Source organism: Alligator sinensis, unplaced genomic scaffold (assembly GCF_000455745.1).
Source record: "Alligator sinensis unplaced genomic scaffold, ASM45574v1 scaffold391_1, whole genome shotgun sequence".
Lineage (NCBI taxonomy): Eukaryota > Metazoa > Chordata > Crocodylia > Alligatoridae > Alligator > Alligator sinensis.
In genome coordinates, this window is record NW_005841889.1 from 1,006,350 (window position 1) to 1,025,397 (window position 19,048).

A 19,048-nucleotide genomic window follows, 5' to 3' on the forward strand; every position below is an offset into this window, starting at 1 on the left:
ACCCCCCCAGGGCAGCACAGGGGGGCAGCAGGGCCCAGGCTGGGGCCACTGGGGCTGTCACCCTGCCCCGCACTGTGTGAGCGGGGCCCCAGTCAGGCAGATGGCAGCCAGATGACAGGTAAGTGCAGGGGTTTTTTTATTTGTTTCTTTAAACTATGGGGTGGGGGGGCAGGGATCAGGGGGGCTTGGGGGATGGGGCCCCCCCCATGGTCCCCTCCCTCCTTCTCCAGCCCCCCGACCCCTTACTCACCGGCATCGGAGCCCTGGTGCTGAAACATGTGGCCTGGCCAGCCACGTGTTTCAGAACCAGGGCTAAGGCCAACCATAGAGACGCTCTGGCAGACAGAGCATCTCCATGGAGGACCCAGCCTCCAGTTGCCTCAGGGCACGGTCAGGGACCATGCCCTGCACTGCTTTTTTAAACATCGATTTTTTTAGACTCCTGGATAGGGGTCTAATTTTCTCCCTGCGCTGCAAGTTTGCAGTGCAGGAAAGGTTTTTTTGTTCCTGCATGTGCCTGTTCCCCCGCCTCAAAGGGGTTTGAGGCGGAGCAAGAGGCACATGCGTGCTCGTCTAGACACGGCCATAGTGTGTATATACAGTATTTGCATATACACATATATGTGCATATATACATTTATGTATATATGTACGTATATATATATGGGGTGTGCGCGCGCGCGCGCGCGTGTGTGAGAGAAATCACTATTCTTTTTTTCAGTGAGTTATTTTAACTCTGAGCTACTATACTGTAACACAGTGGTTTCAACCTTTTTAGACCCAAGGCACTCCTTGAAAGACTCCAGGCACTCTTTGGAAAATTCTAGCTTTGTTTTCACTCTCTTTTTGACTACAGAAAAATAATATAGCAATTCTTCTGTTGCAAAGGACTCAAAAAAGCCATAACAGGTCAGAATGTTTTTAACATTATGGATTCCTATTTGAAATTCTGGATTTATCTTGCAAATCATGTTTGCACATTTCATACCTTTCTAAAATTACTTATTATGAATGTTTCTATGCTCAGATATCTATGTATATTGTAGGTATCTTGCAAAACTTAAGCCTCTTGATTTGCCAGTTAGCTTTATTTTTTTGCTGCTTTTGAAGTGCTTTGTACATGTTAAAAAAAGTCTCCTCTAGCAAGGCTCTCATTCAGCGAATTCATTTACCAATGCACTTAAGCATATGCTTAAATTTAAATGCAAAATTAAGTCCTTACTAAAAATGGATGCATATATTAAGTACTTTGATGAACTGACTCTTGAAAATATGTCTGGCACAAAATGACCTGGGTAAAAATGTCAATGTTCTGAAGTCAGACCCATTTCTCACAGAAATAACCAGAAGAGCATGTTTGAAGATTTTTGTAATTTACTAAAAAGATAAAACTCAACATGACATTATAGCTCCATCAGAGAGAGCTCATATCTGATTGCAATTTATGCTGTATCTCTCTAAGAATGATCAGATATATTCAACTGTATCTGCTATAGAAAAGATTGCTTCATAAATTAGTAGTTGCAATAAGCTTTAGTAAAGGGTAATAGAAGGTGATAGGCTCTTGGCATTTCTTCATATAGCAAGAAGAAACACAGCCATCTTGTCCATATTTTGCCTATTACATTATGACAAGTGAACTTTTATCTAATTAAATATCAGATCTAAATCATAATTGTCTTTGTTGATAATTGTGGACTGAAGTCCAAACAATGAAAGCCAGGTAAGGAAATAAATGTGGGTGGTACACTTTAGAAAAAATATTTATCTGTCCTAAGTATATAGTTTTGGTACTATATGTCTCCAAATATAGTACCTCATTGTGGTTTGTACAGTACTTGAAGACAGATGCTGTTTGTACTTAAAATGTTACTTCTGTTTGGAAAGATACTATTGCTTTCAGTACCCACTATTTTAAATATAAGGGATCTCTTGCAAACTGATAGACTGTTTCAAAAAGAAAGAAATTTGGTGTGACTGCAGCATCATGTAAAAACTAAATACATTTAGAGTTAAATCTCACTGTCCTTATTCAGCACAAAAGCCCATTGAAATCAATGGAAGTTTTACCAGCACAAATACTGATGGGGATAACTCATTGTGATTATCCATATTTCTCTGCCCAAATTCCATCTCATCCAAGCTAACAGAATTTTAGGTTTTCAGAAATCTCATCCTCATGCCAAAGTTATCAAATAAATGAAACAAAGTATACATTGCATCTGCATGAATGGATTCTATCGATAGCCATGCTCCACCACTAGAGGAAAGATGTTTTGCATACTACAGTACAGTCGCCTCATACGCGCATTTAACTTGCGCGAATTCAACTGTACGTGGGGTGGAATGGGGGGTGGGGCTTGAGTTTGCAGCAGTGGCGGGAGGTTTTGGCAGCGTGGTGGTGGCCCGGCGGCACACAGCCATCCCCCCCACCACTCCGTGCTGTGCCACTGCCTCCAGCCACACAGCTCCAAGCACGGCTCCGTGGTGGCGGCAGGAGGTTTTGGAGGCAGAGGCAGTCACCACTAGTCAGATTGCTGGCGATTTGACTATACACGATTTTCGCCTTACGCGCTGACCTCAGAACCTAACCCCTGCGTAAGATGCGACATGCCTGTACAGCCTGAAAATGGGAGTTATAAGTCAAACCATTTTGCTGCTTTAACTGCACTGCATGGTAGTCAGTGCCTGTTGCAATAATCTTTTGTCACACTATACTACATAGTGGTATAAAGTGCACATTTTAATGACAATTCTAATTTTTAGAATGAGGAACAAATGCTGTTTGAATAGAATCAAACTGTCTTTAAAATCCAGTACAATTAAAACAAAGCTCCTTATAGTTTCCCAATTAACCTTTTCCTGCTAGCTCTTCTTTTCATCGCTGTGCACACAAACACCTGCTACTCAGGCCCATAACAAGGGGACTTCTTTTCAACACCTATCTCTTTCTAGGTTCACAAATCCAAGATATTCCTAAATTTTGCATACTATTTCCATATAACCTCTATGTTGAGGAGAGATTGAAAGAAATAGGCATATTCCAGTTGTAGAAGTGGTAATTAAAAGAGGATGTGATACCAGTCTTCAAATATGTGAAGGTCTGCCGTAAAGAAGAGGAAGACTGCCTTTTTTCCACTGATGCAGGATGTGGACCTACAGCTCGAAGTTATAGCCAGTTAGGTTTAAACTGCATATCAGGAAAAGGTTCTTAACTGTTAGAATAGTGCGGCCGTGGAACAGACTGCCTACAGAAGCTGTGGACTCTCCATTATAATAATGAGAAGAGCTCTGCAACCTAAAGCAGATGGATATCGGAGATGACCATATTCAGCAGCAGAATGAAGCAGAGCTCTACAACTGGATTAGTTATGAAAGAAGAATCAAGGAGCTGAGAAGTAATTGAGGTGGTATAGAAAAGGGAGTTCTGACTGTCCATAAAGAGGGTGTGATGCGTGGAGTTATGTTTGTTATCCCCATTTGCAGAGCATAATGGAGAGTGTTTGGTATTTCCCATGCTTCTGGACTTTGCTAGTTGTCACACAGGGCCAGGAAGGAATTTATTTCCCCTTCCTGTTGCTACATATGTCAGAAGCTTGTTCCTCAGAGGCACTGCATATTGGCTACAGCCAACACTGGGGATTTTGAATCAGGTGTGCCAGAACTAAAACTCAGAGATACCTAGTTAGAGGATCTTGACCCTCAGGGTCAGACAAATCATCACCTTTGGGATCAGAAAGGAATTTTATTTCATGGTCACAGTGGTACAGAGTGTAGGGGCTTTTGTCTTCCTCTGCAGCAAAGGGCATGGCTGTCTTCCTTAGATCTCTCAAATACATTTTAATGACACTTGCAGCAGCATAACACTGACCACCATTGTCTCCCTCCTTTACCTCTCTCAGGTTAGAGTGCTATCCCTTGTAGCCGCAGGCGACACATAGGGGGTGTACGTGCACCCCCTGAAAGTGTTGGTGCCCCCCTTGAGAGTGAATGCTCTCGGCTTAGGTGACGGGCAGGGGGGGCAGGTGGAGTGCTGGTACCCTCTCCCCCCCACCCCCCAAGAAGTGCTGCTGGCATTTCCAGGCTTAGCCTCCAGCTGCAGGGGGGGACTCCCCCCACTGCCGACACCGCTGCGGCTGCCTGTGGACCATCCCTGCTTGGCCTGCCTTCGCTGCCGACGTCAGCGTGGCTGCTTGTGGGTGGTCTCCGCTTGCCTCTGCCACACCCCTGGTGGTGACACTGCCTGTGGGTGATCACTGTGCCCCCTGAGCCTTGGGAGGCACGCATCACCTATGTTTGTAACTGTGTGTCAGGGTTGATTGTGTAGTTTTAGTAACAGGTTAGACAAGGATTTGAATGGGATGGTTTGGATAGGGATGATCCTGCCTCAATTAGGGGGTTGAGACTAGATGACCTTCAAAGGTCCCTCTCAGCCCTGCTTTTCTATGATCCTACGCTAGGGCCTTTCCTATCTGCCCACACAGAAAAAACTGTCCGGTTCTTATCATCTTGCATATTGATTACTGAAACATCTTTCTTTCTCGCTTTGATAAATGCAATATTCACCTCAGATCATTTCGTAGCCTGCCCATTATGTCACCCCTTTCGTTACACCTCTCCAATAGTTTTCCCTTTCTGAGTTAACCCAGAGGGCTGGATTCAAATAGCCCAAGACAAATAAGCTGTCTCTACCCATCTATACCTATACTTTGTAACTGCTACCCTGCTTCTTGTTCTTTGAGAAGACAACATCTCAGGATCAATCTGTCAACTATGAGCATGCCTACCATGTCCCAATATAGGGAATACTGCAGTGAGATATAAAGTGCCTACCACCTCATTTCATCTCCCCAAAGTAGAAACAGCATCACCAGCTTAGTGAAGCACTCGGCACACAGGGATTCCCCCTGACATGCACGCAGCATCACGTAGCTCTGTCAATACAATTATTACATGCTGTACTTTGCTACTCCATTAATGGATTTATCCTGAGCAGAGGTTGCCTCTGGTGTCAAATTACTTGGTTATTCTGTTGCAAAAAAAAAAAAAAAAAAAAAAACAATTTAAGATTAGGGTGAAACCATAAATTTAATTTTCATTTGTGACTGAAACATGATTATAATATAGCATATCAGAGGTAGAGAACTGCTGAATTAATAATGTACTATATCTAGCTTAACTGAAAAGTATCACCACCTTTGCATTAATCCGAAACATATTTTTACAAATTTACAAATGATTCAGGATCAGACCATTTATTCTGCCTGACCTATTTTATTCATAGTTCTTTTTCAAGATTTTTTTTGTAAGAGTCAACTATAATTTTGCAAAACTAAAGTATCAGGGAACACCTAAAATACATCAAACAAGAAAGACGATGGCAGTAAGCTGTCTCAGCAGGCTGTAACAAGTCTATGAAAGATAGCACTGGTTTTACTCAGTGTTCAGGATTAACTCAGGACATAGGAGATTCAGGACAATAAGAATTAAGCAGTGCTGGAAGTCATGTTAATAACTGAATTAGTACCTCCGTAAAGATCTTTGAAATGTATTTCTGATTATTTTGTGAGAGATTCTTTAGAATGGAATCATGTTGGTGATTTTATTAAATTCAGTCTTTAATGAATCCCTTCCAGCCGTAAACTTCTGTGAATCTGTGAATATTAACTGGTAGAGTATAAAAGCTTGCACAATTCAGAATGCTATAACACAAATTAACTGACACCTGAAATTTGGAGTGAATCATTAAAGCAACAAAGCTAGGACTCCCAGGACAAAAATCAGTGAGGTAAAAAGTGCTACTAAGGATTTGCCTTAAAATCATTTTGTATGGAATGTGTGTCCTGGATTCCATTTTTGATTCTGTCATTAACTTTCATTGACAAATTGGATGCTAAATAATTGTAAGATATTGTTAATTCATTCTATACTGTATATTAAATTTGAAATTGTATGAGAATTACCTTATATTTTGGAATTGTCTTTAAAAGTTCTTTAACTGGTACATCCGTGCCAACCACACCCAGAAGAATCCCTTTCGATCTCTGTTTGAAAACGAAAATGAAAAAAGCACAGATCACTCAGAAGGGTAAACACTCACTGTCAAAACAACGCATGCCATCAACAACTGCTTTCACTTCACCGAAACTATACTGAAGTGAACAGATAACAACCTAATTCTACATACTATCTAAAAATCTACTGAATGGTTATAGCTAATCTGGTCACTACCCTCTTCCCCCCCTGCGCCCCATAGCTTCCTTTCCTTATACTGCAAATGAAAACAAGGAAGAAGGTGAAGTTTCAGGAGATAAAGAGCCCCTCAATTAAACACTTCTACATGTGAAATAGCTTTAATATGAAAAGCTACAGATAAAAATGTGACTTATCCTCTTCTTTCCCAATTTATACTGCCATTAGGTAGTCACGAGAGAAAGATTAAACATTAAAGGGAGAAGTGCACATAATTACCTTTAATAATTTATCAGGTTTTAAAACAAGAAAGATATAACTACATATAAACACATCTGTGTACTTTGCTAATGCACTGGATATTTCTGATGAAAGCGAGTGAATTTGAAAGTGAGAATGGATATAGATTTCTTGGTGCAAGGATGGTAATGTAGAAGTAAGAACACAGATGGAACTAATAGCACTGGATCACATTTATCATCTGGGTGATTCTCTCCTAATCATACCGGCATTAACCTTTAATTTTGGTACCTACAGGGTTTCTAGACTAATTTTTTGTACATAAAGATATCTACCATCTGTTAATTTTATTCTAACATGCAAATGGCTAATAAAATAGCAATCACAGCAATAATAATAACAACAACCATGACAAAAAAGAACCCCAAGCAGGCCAAAATCCCATTAGGCTCCTGGAAGTTGCTAACTTTCATTGTAGTCAGTAGAGTATCACATGGTAGTAATATAATTTGAATACTTACAGTCTCATTTTGCTTACTAAATACTGGCATGGCAACAGTAGTCATCAAAACCAATCCCTGATCATCAGCAAGCTATATTTGAAAAGAAATAGATATTACCTCTAAGAATCTTCTGTGTATTAGTGAGTCATAATTACAGACAAATTTTTCATTTCAACTGAGATTAGACATTCAGGGCTTCTATACATGTGCAGGGAGGCTGCTCCAAAGCGCTGTAATTACAGTACATTGGAGCAGACTAAATTAATCAAATCTGCTGGAGTGTGCTAATTACAGCACTCCAGCAGACTCCAGCATCACATGTATCAACATCCCTGCACTGAAAAATGGCAGTGGGGACACTTTAACTGAAGCTCGTTTGATGAGCTGTAGTGAAAGCACCCCTACCACCGTTTTTCAGCGAGGTGACATTGACACACATAACACTCTGAGCACATTAATTAAGATGACTCTCGAAGCCACGCTAATTAAAGAGCCCCCCCCTTTCCTCCCAGAGCACGTCTATATATACCCTCTATTTAAATGAGCTCTTCAATGTTAAAACACAAATCCAGCCATGCCCCCATCTCCATCCCCAACAGTGCCACACCACACATCAACCTTGACACTTTGGGTGATGCCTGGCCAGGGTATCTTTGCTGGAGCCTCCCAAGAGAGATACTGGGAGCTGAAATGAGAGTTATGGAAGCAACATGTGTAACAGCCAAGCAGCAGGAGCTCTGTTCTACTTCCTTCCCACTAACAGCTCTGCCATGTTTTCCTCTGCCTGTTTCTCCCAGCAAAGAGCAAAAGGTCATGGGTGAAGATGCTTTATCTCAGGATCTCCATCACCTAGTGCAGATACATGGTGATGACAGTCAGCCAGGATCCCAGGAGCACCTCTGGTGCTTTAGCATCCAGCAAGTTTCAGGTTGTTGTGCTAGTCAGTGGCATCAAGAACCAGATGGTTCTGTGCATCAGGTTTCTTCAGTTAGGGAAGAGAATAGGTCTCCTGACTTATGGCCCATCAGAGAGAAAAACACAATGCTTTATCATTCTGGAAAGGAGAGTAGCATTACTAAGGGATTTTTGTCTTCACACCTTCTGGCCTTTGTCACACATCACATGATGCAGGGGGTATGAAGAACTTCAAGTTCATAGGTCAGACATGTACTGCTATGTTACTTTGCAACTCTTGAGGGTCTCCATCATCAGAATATGAAGGAGAAATCAGTCAAGAAGTTAGAGTTTTGTTTAAAGCAGCATTTTACCTGTCAATTTGCATTCCATTTAATGGTTAGTGAGGCTATCACAGCTGGTAAGAGTACTTAATATTTAGATACAATAAAGATCACTTCTATGAAATATTTGCACCGGGTTATATGTATATTTTTACAAAAGGAGGGAGAAAACAACCTTACCCCCCAGAAGAAGCACTTGGGTGAGCTGTAGGTACAGTTGCTATTGCAAATTGCAATGAACTAGCTATGCTACTCCCTTCCACTGCTGCCACCACTATACTGGGACGCATCCTTTCCCATACTACTTCAATACTTGCTCATATTTTGTGGCATCTTGGCAATTTTTGTTTCCCAGACCAAACCTTCCTGGGTACAATCCTTCCTTTATCAGGTCAGCAATGGTTATTGCATGCTCAGATCCGCAAAACAGAAATGTCATAGTCTTTGGCTGCTGCTGATCTAATCATTTTAATAACAGGATATTGAGAACCTTAATATTTAACTTCTGATAGTTTCCAAATTATTCTCTGGTTTCATTCTCCCAAGCAGATGTGTACCATGGGATGCAGCACCATCCCCTGGGTGAGAAAAAGATTTTCTGGCCATTGGATTTAGGGAATGAGAAGGTTCACAGTTGAAGGGAGAGAGACAAGAACATTAAGTAGAACCAACTCATGCTCTTGGTTTTTGATAAGAAGAGGTGCTTACTCACACCTAATGTAAATCTTGCCTTATGTTCAGCAGTAAATAATCTACTTAGATATACAAAAAGGGACAGAGGTAATAAACAGAGTCAAGTATGATTGGACCAGCCTAAAAACTCTCTTTGGCCAGTGTAGTATGATCAAGCATGCTGATATGATGCAGCCAACAGGCCTAGAATACATGTAAATCAAAAAGTGAAAAAGCATTCCATTGATTATGGGAGTGACATCTTGGAGAAACAAAGATTTTGTATGATTGCCCAGGGTTATTTAACTCTGACAGCATGTGTTTGTCAGGTATCAGTGTGACATTATTAATCTATACATCCAATTCAGATTCAAAGGATATCTGGAAACAATTTATTTCCTGGAATGTCAAGTTACAAATTGCTAGTGATATCTGCTGAAATTATGCCATCCTTAAAATGGAGGAAACCAGACCAGACTTTGGCTGAAAGCTTTGAAGAAAGAGTCACTAACACCCAGAATATACTCTGGAGCACGAGCACAACAATGCTCTGTGTAACAGTGATATCTATCAATAAAGACTGAGGAAGACATGGGGGGGAAGCAGGAGCTAGTTGCTCTAACCTCATGTTTGGGGTAGAAATGTGGGCTTATGGTCCATGTTTTGCATATCATTTGAGGTGGGTAGATAGTTTCAAATGGGCTGTTGCCATTTTCATGATAATGGAATTAGCAAAAGATTGGCTGCGTGGAGTGACTGAACACAACCACCACCTTACTCAATTATTTTGTGCTGAATGTCATTTGTTTATTAAAGCTGTAGTCCTTCTGTCATAAAATGAATTAACCTTTGAGGAATTTTAGTGAGTGATTCCCTGGGCAATGATGTTTTGGCGGAAATACTTTGAAATAGTAGAATGATAGCCACTGGGTATTTCCATCAGCACCCACTGTGAGATAATTAACACTAGAGTATGTCAGCAAACTACAAAGGAACCAATGCTCTAGGAATTTTACACTGATATTTGTTAAGTCTTTGAATCCGTTATGCTATATGAAATAATAGAACTGTATGATGATCGTTGAAAATCTTCCAACTGTTTGAACAAAATTGGTGTGCTCTGAGAAGTAAAAATGGAGAAGGTTTTTGTTTAAGAATAATATAACTAAAATTTAGCCGATATTAATAAGCCTGGAATCAACATACATCACTGATATCTATAGAACAGGTTATGATTTATGTCTTGTATCCCCAGTATACACTTAATTAGATATAACTGTTTAAAATGTGTTCTTTTGTGCAAATGTAGGAATTTAGATAATACGAGCCCTTGAATAAGCCAAAATGTAATTATATCCTCTATTGCGTGATACTATTTATTGAAAAACTCAAAGACTACAGTGTGATTACTAAGACCTACCAATTATTCAAATACTGAAAATCCATTCTTTCCGGGAGAAAATGTAGACAAGGCAAGATTGATGACTTCAAAATCCATCAAAATAGCATCAAGGGCTGCACCTACATGAGCATGGTCATTTGGGTCCCTGGGGACAGCTAGCAGTGGCACACTTTGTGCCGCTGCTAGTTGTTCCCAGGGAACACCTGTGCCATGTGCTCTCTGCTGCATGGCAGCTTACACTGGATGGGGTAGGAGAGGCTGGGTCCAGCACTGGGCTGGCCCCAGCAGCCTTGCCTGGTGTCCTGGGAGCCTCCCGGGGCTGCAGCAGCAACGATCCTGCCACTCGGAGCCTGGCCGGCACCTGGAACGTGGCTCCAGCTAGCCCAGCTCTGTTTTTGAGTGGTGCACACTGCCTCTTTGTGTGTTTTTTTGCACAGGTTTTTTTGACCCCTGGATATCCAGGGGTCAACCTCCCCGCCCCTCTCCCCCCAAAAAACTGCTCACTTGCAGCACGGGGACCACCTGAATGTGCAGTATGTGGCACCACAGACGTGTTTGTGGCACCAAATACCACACATCTATATTCATCTGGACAAAGCCAAAATGTCATAGGTTTATAAACAAACTATTATGCATAAATACTTCCATTGCAAAACTGTACACAAAGACGACAAAGAAACACAGGTAAACATTCTTTTTTTCGCCATCAAATGTGCAGATAAATGTTTCTATGCAGACTATAAATGACAGCTTAGTCATATGTACATGAGAGAAAAGAAAACTTACTGCAAATGCTTTTGACAATCATATGGAATGGCATTCATCTACTAATGTAGTGCAACACTCTTATCATACATGCAGTTTTCAGTCATATATATTGGAGGCTCCTTGGGAATGACTGAACTCCAAAACAGCATGATTTTAATCTGCTGCTGTGAATATGTTCTGACCTCAATTTAATTATCAATTTTGTCTTCCCATTTTTGGTTGTCAGTATCATTCAGTAGGAATATATACTAGCTGGTGCTATACAGGTGTTCTGTTAAGTAATATAGTAATTTCTCGTACATAGTGAAAAGTGATAATTTAATGCTTTTGTATAGATGTGGTAAATACTGCTTGATTTATGATTTTTGGCCCAAGAACCAGTAAGGTACACATATTCAACAAGACATGAGAAGTATCCCTGCAAAAATGTACGCAGCACCATTTCTTTCACTGCATGCATGGTTAGGATCTTTAAAAAAATGTGCAAAATAACACAGATTGACCAATTTTGTTTACGAATAAAGAATAGACTTACTAAAACTTTGAGATCCCCCCCCAGCTCTAGATTAACAGGCATGACTAAAAGATATCATCTTTTTAGCTTTAATTTTCCTTCCAGTTCCCCTCTCCAGATAGACCACTATGTCTTCTTGATCTCCCTGTTCTATCATGCTACTATTTTTTCAGAGCTGAATAAGGGTTTTTGAAACTTCAGAATCATCGCGTTAGATTAGAGAATCCAGCTTTCATCTACTACTTAACTCCTTGTTTCCCTCATAAGGCCTGTGACCCTCCAAGCCTGGAGCACCAACCACATCAGTTAACATACATAGGCTCTAACTGACATTAAAGCATTGCTGCATTTTTACTTATTTCATTTAGTTACATTTTGTGTGTGTTTATAAAATACAAGAAAACAAAAACTGTTCAAGAAAGAGTAAAATACAAATGCTACTGGAAAGCTCAAAGAGTTGAGGGTATAGGCATACATGAACTGGGGAAAGAACATGTCCTTTGAAGTGTTTACAAAAAATATTTTGAACACAGTGTATTTTTGGCTATACATTTAAGCAATAAAAAAGCTGAAATCAAATGCTTTTAAAAGACATCTGAGGCCCAGCAAGTCACTTGAGTGGACATTAGGCAGTTTATAGTATTAGTAAAAGCAATAGAAATGGGTTCAGGAGATCATATTTCAGCCATTCATGTAACCAGTAAAGTCAATTTAATAACTTAAATTCAGTGTCAAAGAGTTTGTTTGCCAACTTTTGCTGTTGTTCCTTGAGCCTGGAATTTTCAAAGGAGCCTCAGGTACCCAAGCATTAGCCGTGTTGGTCTGAGCACAAAAGGCAGGTGAAGTGTTTGGGTAGAGGTGATGTCTTTTATTAGACCAACCAGATAGTTGCAAAAAACCACTTTTTTTGCAATTATTTAGTTAGTTTAATAAAAGATATCGACTCTACTCAAAGACTTTTCCTTCCAAAGGACCCTCAGGAACTTTGTCATCAATATCCTAATGAATTCTACCAGGAGTTGTGCACTTAAGTTCCTTAGGCCTCTTTGCAAATCCTTCCCGCATTTTAGTGAATAATTGCAGTAGTTAGCTGATCAAGCGTTCACTGAATAATATTTGATTGGTTCTAGTGGCTAATAACAGCATCTATGCAACAGTTTTAAGCAAAGGTATATGACTGTTTTGATTTCATAAGTTTCTTCTATTTCCAAAGGATTTATTCACTAGCTCTTGAGATTAAAATTAAGTCCCTCCCTATTTCTTGTTGCAATATTAGTGAAAAAAGAAGGAAACAAGAACATATAAAAATGGGAATTCAGGAATTATGTCTTAGGCAGCAATTATTAAGTCAGAGACTTTGGTTGGCAATGGATACAATTAATTACTGGCAAAATGATCAATGAAATACCAGGTGAAATGGAGGCATGCTTTCACATTTTACAGAGAAATAATGAAAAGGAGATATTAAGGGTGCCTATACATAAGCAGGGAAGCTGCTCTGACATGCTGTAATTCCAGTGCATTGAAAGAGACTTGATTAATTGAGACTGCTAAAGCGTGGCAGTTACCACGCTCCAGGAGCCTCCCACGTCTTGTGTCTCAGCGTCCCTGCACTTCAAAACGGTAACGGGGGCACTTTTATCTAAAGCTTGCCATCATTTTGAAGTGCAGAGATGGTGATACATGAGATGCTCCAGGCATTTTAATTAAAGCGGCTCTTGGAGCTACTCTAATTATAAAGTGCTCCCCCTCATGCCCCACTCCCGGAGCACATGTATAGAGGTTCAAAGACATTCTATGCTGCCTTTACTTGAGGTATTAAAGGAGTCTTAATCACTTTCTTGATAGAGGACAAGCTCCTACATAAAGAAGATATAGCCAGGCCTATAATATTTAGGCCCTGGATCCTGTGACAGGAAGGGGCATTACACTCATGTAGACTCTGACTTCAGAAGATCTCTCTGCATGTGTGGTAGGCCATTTGTGTGCTACACAATAGAAGGAGTTCTGCAGATGGCTATACAAGCTTTTCCCTTTTAAATTTCTCTTGTGATGCAGGATATTTCCTCACCAAGGAAGAGTGGGATGCTTCAGAATAAAATAAATTCCTTTCCAAAAGGAAAAGGGACCAGAACTGAAAATTAATATAAAAAGAATGTTCCTAATCAAACAGTGAACATTAAGAAAACACCGCTGTAGGAATGAACATTTATTATCTTTCACTTTATTCCAAAATTAGAATTGGATTTGAGGGACATGTTGACTGCTAAAGTAACAAGTGACTTCTCCTTTATCATTATGAACCCAGTTTAAAAAAAAATAGCACACCTCAATATTTTATTTGGGTGTAGACATGTGCATTTTGAAACAGAATATTGGAACTTGTATTATAATTGGAACTCCATTAAGATATTGCATTCAAAAATATTTTTATTTGTCAGAAAACTGAAATGTTTTGTTCAGCACCCATGGAAAGTAATAAGGAGAAAAAGGATGGCCTCATAAAACATATCAGACAGTATTTCTAGGAACAACGCAAGCTTAATAATCTTCTTATTATCCAGGCTTGTGACTATACTAAAAGAAATCATAGGTGCATTAATTTTGGTTAATGAAAGTAACAACTTCACCTTATTTGCTTTTTTCAGTAATAAATCATAAAGATGCCTAAGTTAAGTGTCAATACACAAAGAAGAAAATGAACAATGAATGAGAGAGAATGGATTTCCAACCTTCCATTCATCTTTTATTTTGAAACAAGGGAGGCAAGTTGGAAAGACTTAGCTCCACTTATTCTCAGAGAATACAGACCAAGAGTCAATGTCCAAAATGATCCATTCCCTGGGAATTCATTTTTACAGGTTCGAGGATAAACAATATAAACAGATAAAATAGTTTAAAACAGTCAGTTTGTGCTTTCTCTTTAAGTCTATCTGTCCCTAAATATCTCATAATCTCTATCCTACTAGTCAGGATGAGAATTTGACTGCCTATTCCCTCAGGCAAGGATGTGAGTCAAAGGATGCATCTGGGAGTCCCCACAGACGTAAATGACCTGTCCTCTTTCACAGTGGTTTGGCTCTGACTAAGATCTTCCCTAGTAATGCATAAACAAGCCTCAAATGCAGTAGACTGAACACCATCCTCCCTCCTTGCGTTATGGGCACAACATATCCTGGTGCTCATGACCTCAGCCAACTACACATCCCTGAATTCAGAAACCTGTGGAAACAAGATTTTTTCCTGTCTTCAAGTCTCCAATGTGAAAACACAGGTTAAGAGGATTAGTGGTGTATTCTGAGTTCCCCTCTGTTGTTCCTTGTAGAGGTGGAGTCAGCAACTGAGGCACAAATTCTTATTTTAGTATAAGGCTACGGACTTCGTAGCGAGCACTGACCCAGAGTTTTACAAATAAAAAAATCTCTTCCTGGGGTTTTCTTGATTAATTACACAACAGCAACACAATGAACCTGAATTTAGATCTTTTCCAAAACCTTAGCCTCTATCTAGGATGTCCCTTAGGTCCATGTGTTCTCTTTCTCCAGAAAGCCATTCCAACCTCCATTATATCACAGTTGAGGTCAAGAAGCAACATCTCATCAGCCAGACTTCAGCAACTGTAAGCTGGCTTTAATGTTTGCCAACAAAGTAGATCAAGAGAAGTCTTGACATTTACAGTGAATAATTGTATGGCATTCTTACATGCAACTACTTGAGAGTATTTGCATAGATAAGCCTTCTTATAAAAATCCTGTCTCAGAATAGTCGTTTGGGATTTTGATACTGTAACATATTAAATAAGAAGAAACTTTAAATTTATCTATGCAAAGCTAGTCCATATAATGGAAACGGCTGACTGGGAGACTAGATCTAGATTTGACTTTAAATAATGATGGGTAAGCCTCAAAAACCTGTTCAATCCAAACTTTCAGATGCTTGTCTTAAACCCCTCAAGTCCGGAACTGGAGCTGGAAATTTCACAAGACCTACAGAATTTCTTGGTTTGGGCTAGGTTAGATACATTAGCTTAACTCACGGTGTTTCAACTTCTTATTGAAATTAAGAATGAGAAGGCTCTAATATGAAAACATACTGCAAGACTTTATTTTCAGTTTATTTGAAGTTTGGGCTGAAGTTTCGTAAAAGTTGTAATTCACAGGTTTGCTATGCCTTCTCCTAATATAGACAAGCAAATGTCTGGCTGTTTTATAATAGATAAGTTATTCTATTGGTCCTGCAATTAAAGGGCTAGTTTGCATGACATTTAGAAGACAGAATAAAAAAAAAGTCAAGAAATCTAATTCTTTTTCATGTGGACCCTGAGGGTTTTAAAATTATCTTATCACTTAATTTTTTTTTCTAACTCCTAGAAATTTAAGAATGAGACAGTCAGTGATTGTGGTTTCCCTTAGAAGGCTATTCTGTTCTAGAAGTTTACTGATTTTTTAATGCAGGAAGCTGCATAAGAGCCTTGAAGTTATGACCCTAAGTAGTATGTCATAATATACTTAGCAAATAATAATGAAAACCACAAAAATGATGTAGTAGGGATAGGAAAAATGCATTCTTTGGCTAAGAAATTACTGAATGTTTAGAACCAAGAAATGCAATCTGCAGAGAAAAAATTCCCTGGCTTATACCCTCAAATAAATCACTGGCCTGTGCTGCCTAGCAATAGCATGAGTATTATAGCTGGGAAATAAACCTCCTTAGAGAAATTTCATTTATTGTTTTAACGGCTGCACTTTTCCCTTTTTGTCATGTCTGTATCTCACTCGACCCCCTATCACCAGTTCCTGAAAAATCCCATAAAAACATTCCTCTAGGTTTTATATATATTTTCTATATAGGTTTCAACTCTTCCACTTTTCCCCTTTTTATTCTTCTGACAAAAAGAAATACCCCCCTAACATACACAAACCAGTGATGTTTAATCTCACTCAAGGTACCAACATCTATGTGCTGGAACAAAAATGCAGAAGCTTATGCACAGAAAAGAATGATCAAACTGTTAGGTGTCTTCAGTACAATAAAAAAGAGCTTAGAAATAAGTCCCTGAAGCACTTTCCATAGGAATGAATGTATAACCAAGGCTAGTGTTTTGCTTATAATTCTAAACTAAAGCTACCACTGTCTGCATTTGTTATTGTCAAAACCACGCTATTCTCATTTACATGTCTTGTGTAACACTTATAATAAATCTGCAGGCAGCCAGCTCCAAGTGGAAGGGTATGTGTCTGTCTTTTGATATGCAAGAATAATTAAGTTAAGGACAATAACAGAGTCCAGATATTTTTTCGTGTAGCCTTTTGATTGCTGAAATACAAAGCGCTGCTTCTATTTTAACGTCTGTTACAATGAGGTATTTTTTTATTTCACAAGACATGTTTGTTTTCTAATTGTTATTGATGATTAAAAGAATACAAAGTAAACAATATACAAATAATTTGAATCAAAGCAAACTTTGAAGGCATAATTCAGAGGGTTTTTTTATAAAAATAAAGTATAATTAAGCCTCAGAAAGAGAACACATTTGAGATCTTAAAGTTCTTTTAGTACTTTTCAGAGTTTACAGATTGCTTCTCAAAAACATGAGTTGCGTCTGTTTTACCAGAAATTTTTCATCCATTTTTTAAGTTCATTTTTACAAGCATTCATGTATAAAGTTATTAGATTTGAAATACCAAGATGCCTGCTTTCTGCTAAAATAATTTACAAAATGCATATAGAAAGCACAAAGCCACAAAGAACACAGTTCAGAAGTTAATTTGTATAATGCTGTTCCTATTCAGCCTCCATTTCCTACTTTTCAGAGCTTTTTAAAAGAGAACGTTGTTTTTCTCAATAATTGCCATCATCTTAGAGATGTTCTAATACTATCATTAGGCCACATACATCTTGCAGGGGTTCTTTTTATACTGGATTATTTCTCAGACCACGACATTCAGTCTGTCTGAGAAAACAATGGGGTCTATCTACTGTGTAAGAAAAGTAATGTAGAGATCATGAATCAGTTGATGTAGCCTTCTAATGTGAAGCCCTACAGGGTAGATAGACAATGTAAATGCAGTCATATGTACAGGCTTCTGATGGGGATATAGGCTGTAGGGATGGGCAAGGAAGAAAAATGGGTTATACATCCAAGATGAGCCAAGGGAATGTGGTTTGTAGATATGAAAAAAGTGGGGTTTGAGTTAAGGGAGAAATTGCAGAAAGAGAAGCCTCGTGAAGGAAGCACAGAAGGAGGAGTGAGGAACACTGTCTGGTGCTACGGAGCTTGCAATGGCCTGGAGTTGCGGTGGCACAGGAGCCCGGTAAACTCTGTTGTGACTTTCCTACTGCAGCTCTCCCCTGATGCTCTGGTACAGAAGTAGACAGCTCCCTTTACTTCTCCAACTTATCTTCGCTGCCTTCCACGTTTCCCCTGCCTCCTCTCTATTGCCCACTTTACTGCAAGCCCCAAATCATCCTGTAGCCTATTCTGCCTCCCTACTTTTCTGTGCTGGATAGAGTCAATGAGACAAGCTGGCAGCATCAGAAAAATAAATAACAATTTTGTTGCATGTTTTTATTGCACCATATGGGGAATAATCATAACAAGGAATAGCTCTTTTTGTATTTAAATATAAAGCCAAGCTGGAATGTCGCAGGACTATGTGTGTGCGTGTGCATGTGTATGAGTGTAAAGCCTGTAGGGACCATATTTCTTTAGGGACAAGAATTAGGGAGTGTCAATTTATAAAAGGGCTCCTTTTTCAAAAGTTTATATAGTCATATTTGTGAATCTAAGACAAAGATATTGAAAATAAAAATTGGCTGCTGAAGAGTGAGTCAGTGTTGAAAATATGGAAACTACATTCAGTAATTCAAGTGTGAAATACAAGGACTGAAGTGCAAATTTCAATGCAACTTTCATTATAGAGTCACTAGGTTGGTTTGATTATAGATGAGATTTTAAAAATAGAAAAAAACATTAGCCTCCATGAAGAATGAGAAACACAGGAAAGTAAAGGAACAATAAAACGGGGTCAAATGTAAATATTTACTACATGATTATTTTGTACTTCATTTGATTAAATTTAGCTTCTTATATCATTTAAATAAAAATGCTAAGATTACTAGTCATGCATTTCAGTGAAAATAGCTGTTTTGCAAATTTTCAATTTTCTATTCCCAGTGACAGTTAATTCAACACTTCAAAGTATAAAAAAGGTAAATGAGGCGAGGAATGATAAATGATGCTCCAAAATTGCTGAAATATGATGGCATCAAGAGAAAAAGAGGGTGAAACTCTACTTACACAAGTTAAAGGATAACAGAGAAAGAAAGAAGAAAGCTGTCAGGAACTTTTGGGAAACAAACATCGCCAAAGACATTTTTTACTTGAAGGAGACCTGATTCCTTTCATTTGAAAACCATTTTAAAAGTCCCAGAAGATTTTTTTTAAAAGCATATATATACTTAAAACAGTTATCTACCTCCATTTGCATATCTAATTTATACACTTCTGTCTCTTTAT

The 19,048-nt window shown here is 39.0% G+C and overlaps 1 protein-coding gene across 1 annotated transcript in view; it reads right to left on the minus strand.

Moving 5' to 3' along the window:
• Positions 1-19,048, minus strand: part of CACNA2D3 (calcium voltage-gated channel auxiliary subunit alpha2delta 3) — an 889,480-nt gene that overhangs the window by 189,681 nt on the left and 680,751 nt on the right. The window contains exons 14-15 of the mRNA XM_025197140.1: positions 6,954-7,025; positions 5,964-6,044 (exon numbers count right to left, since the gene is read on the minus strand). Of these exons, the coding sequence (XP_025052925.1) occupies positions 5,964-6,044; positions 6,954-7,025 (153 nt within the window). The remainder of the gene's footprint in view (positions 1-5,963; positions 6,045-6,953; positions 7,026-19,048) is intronic.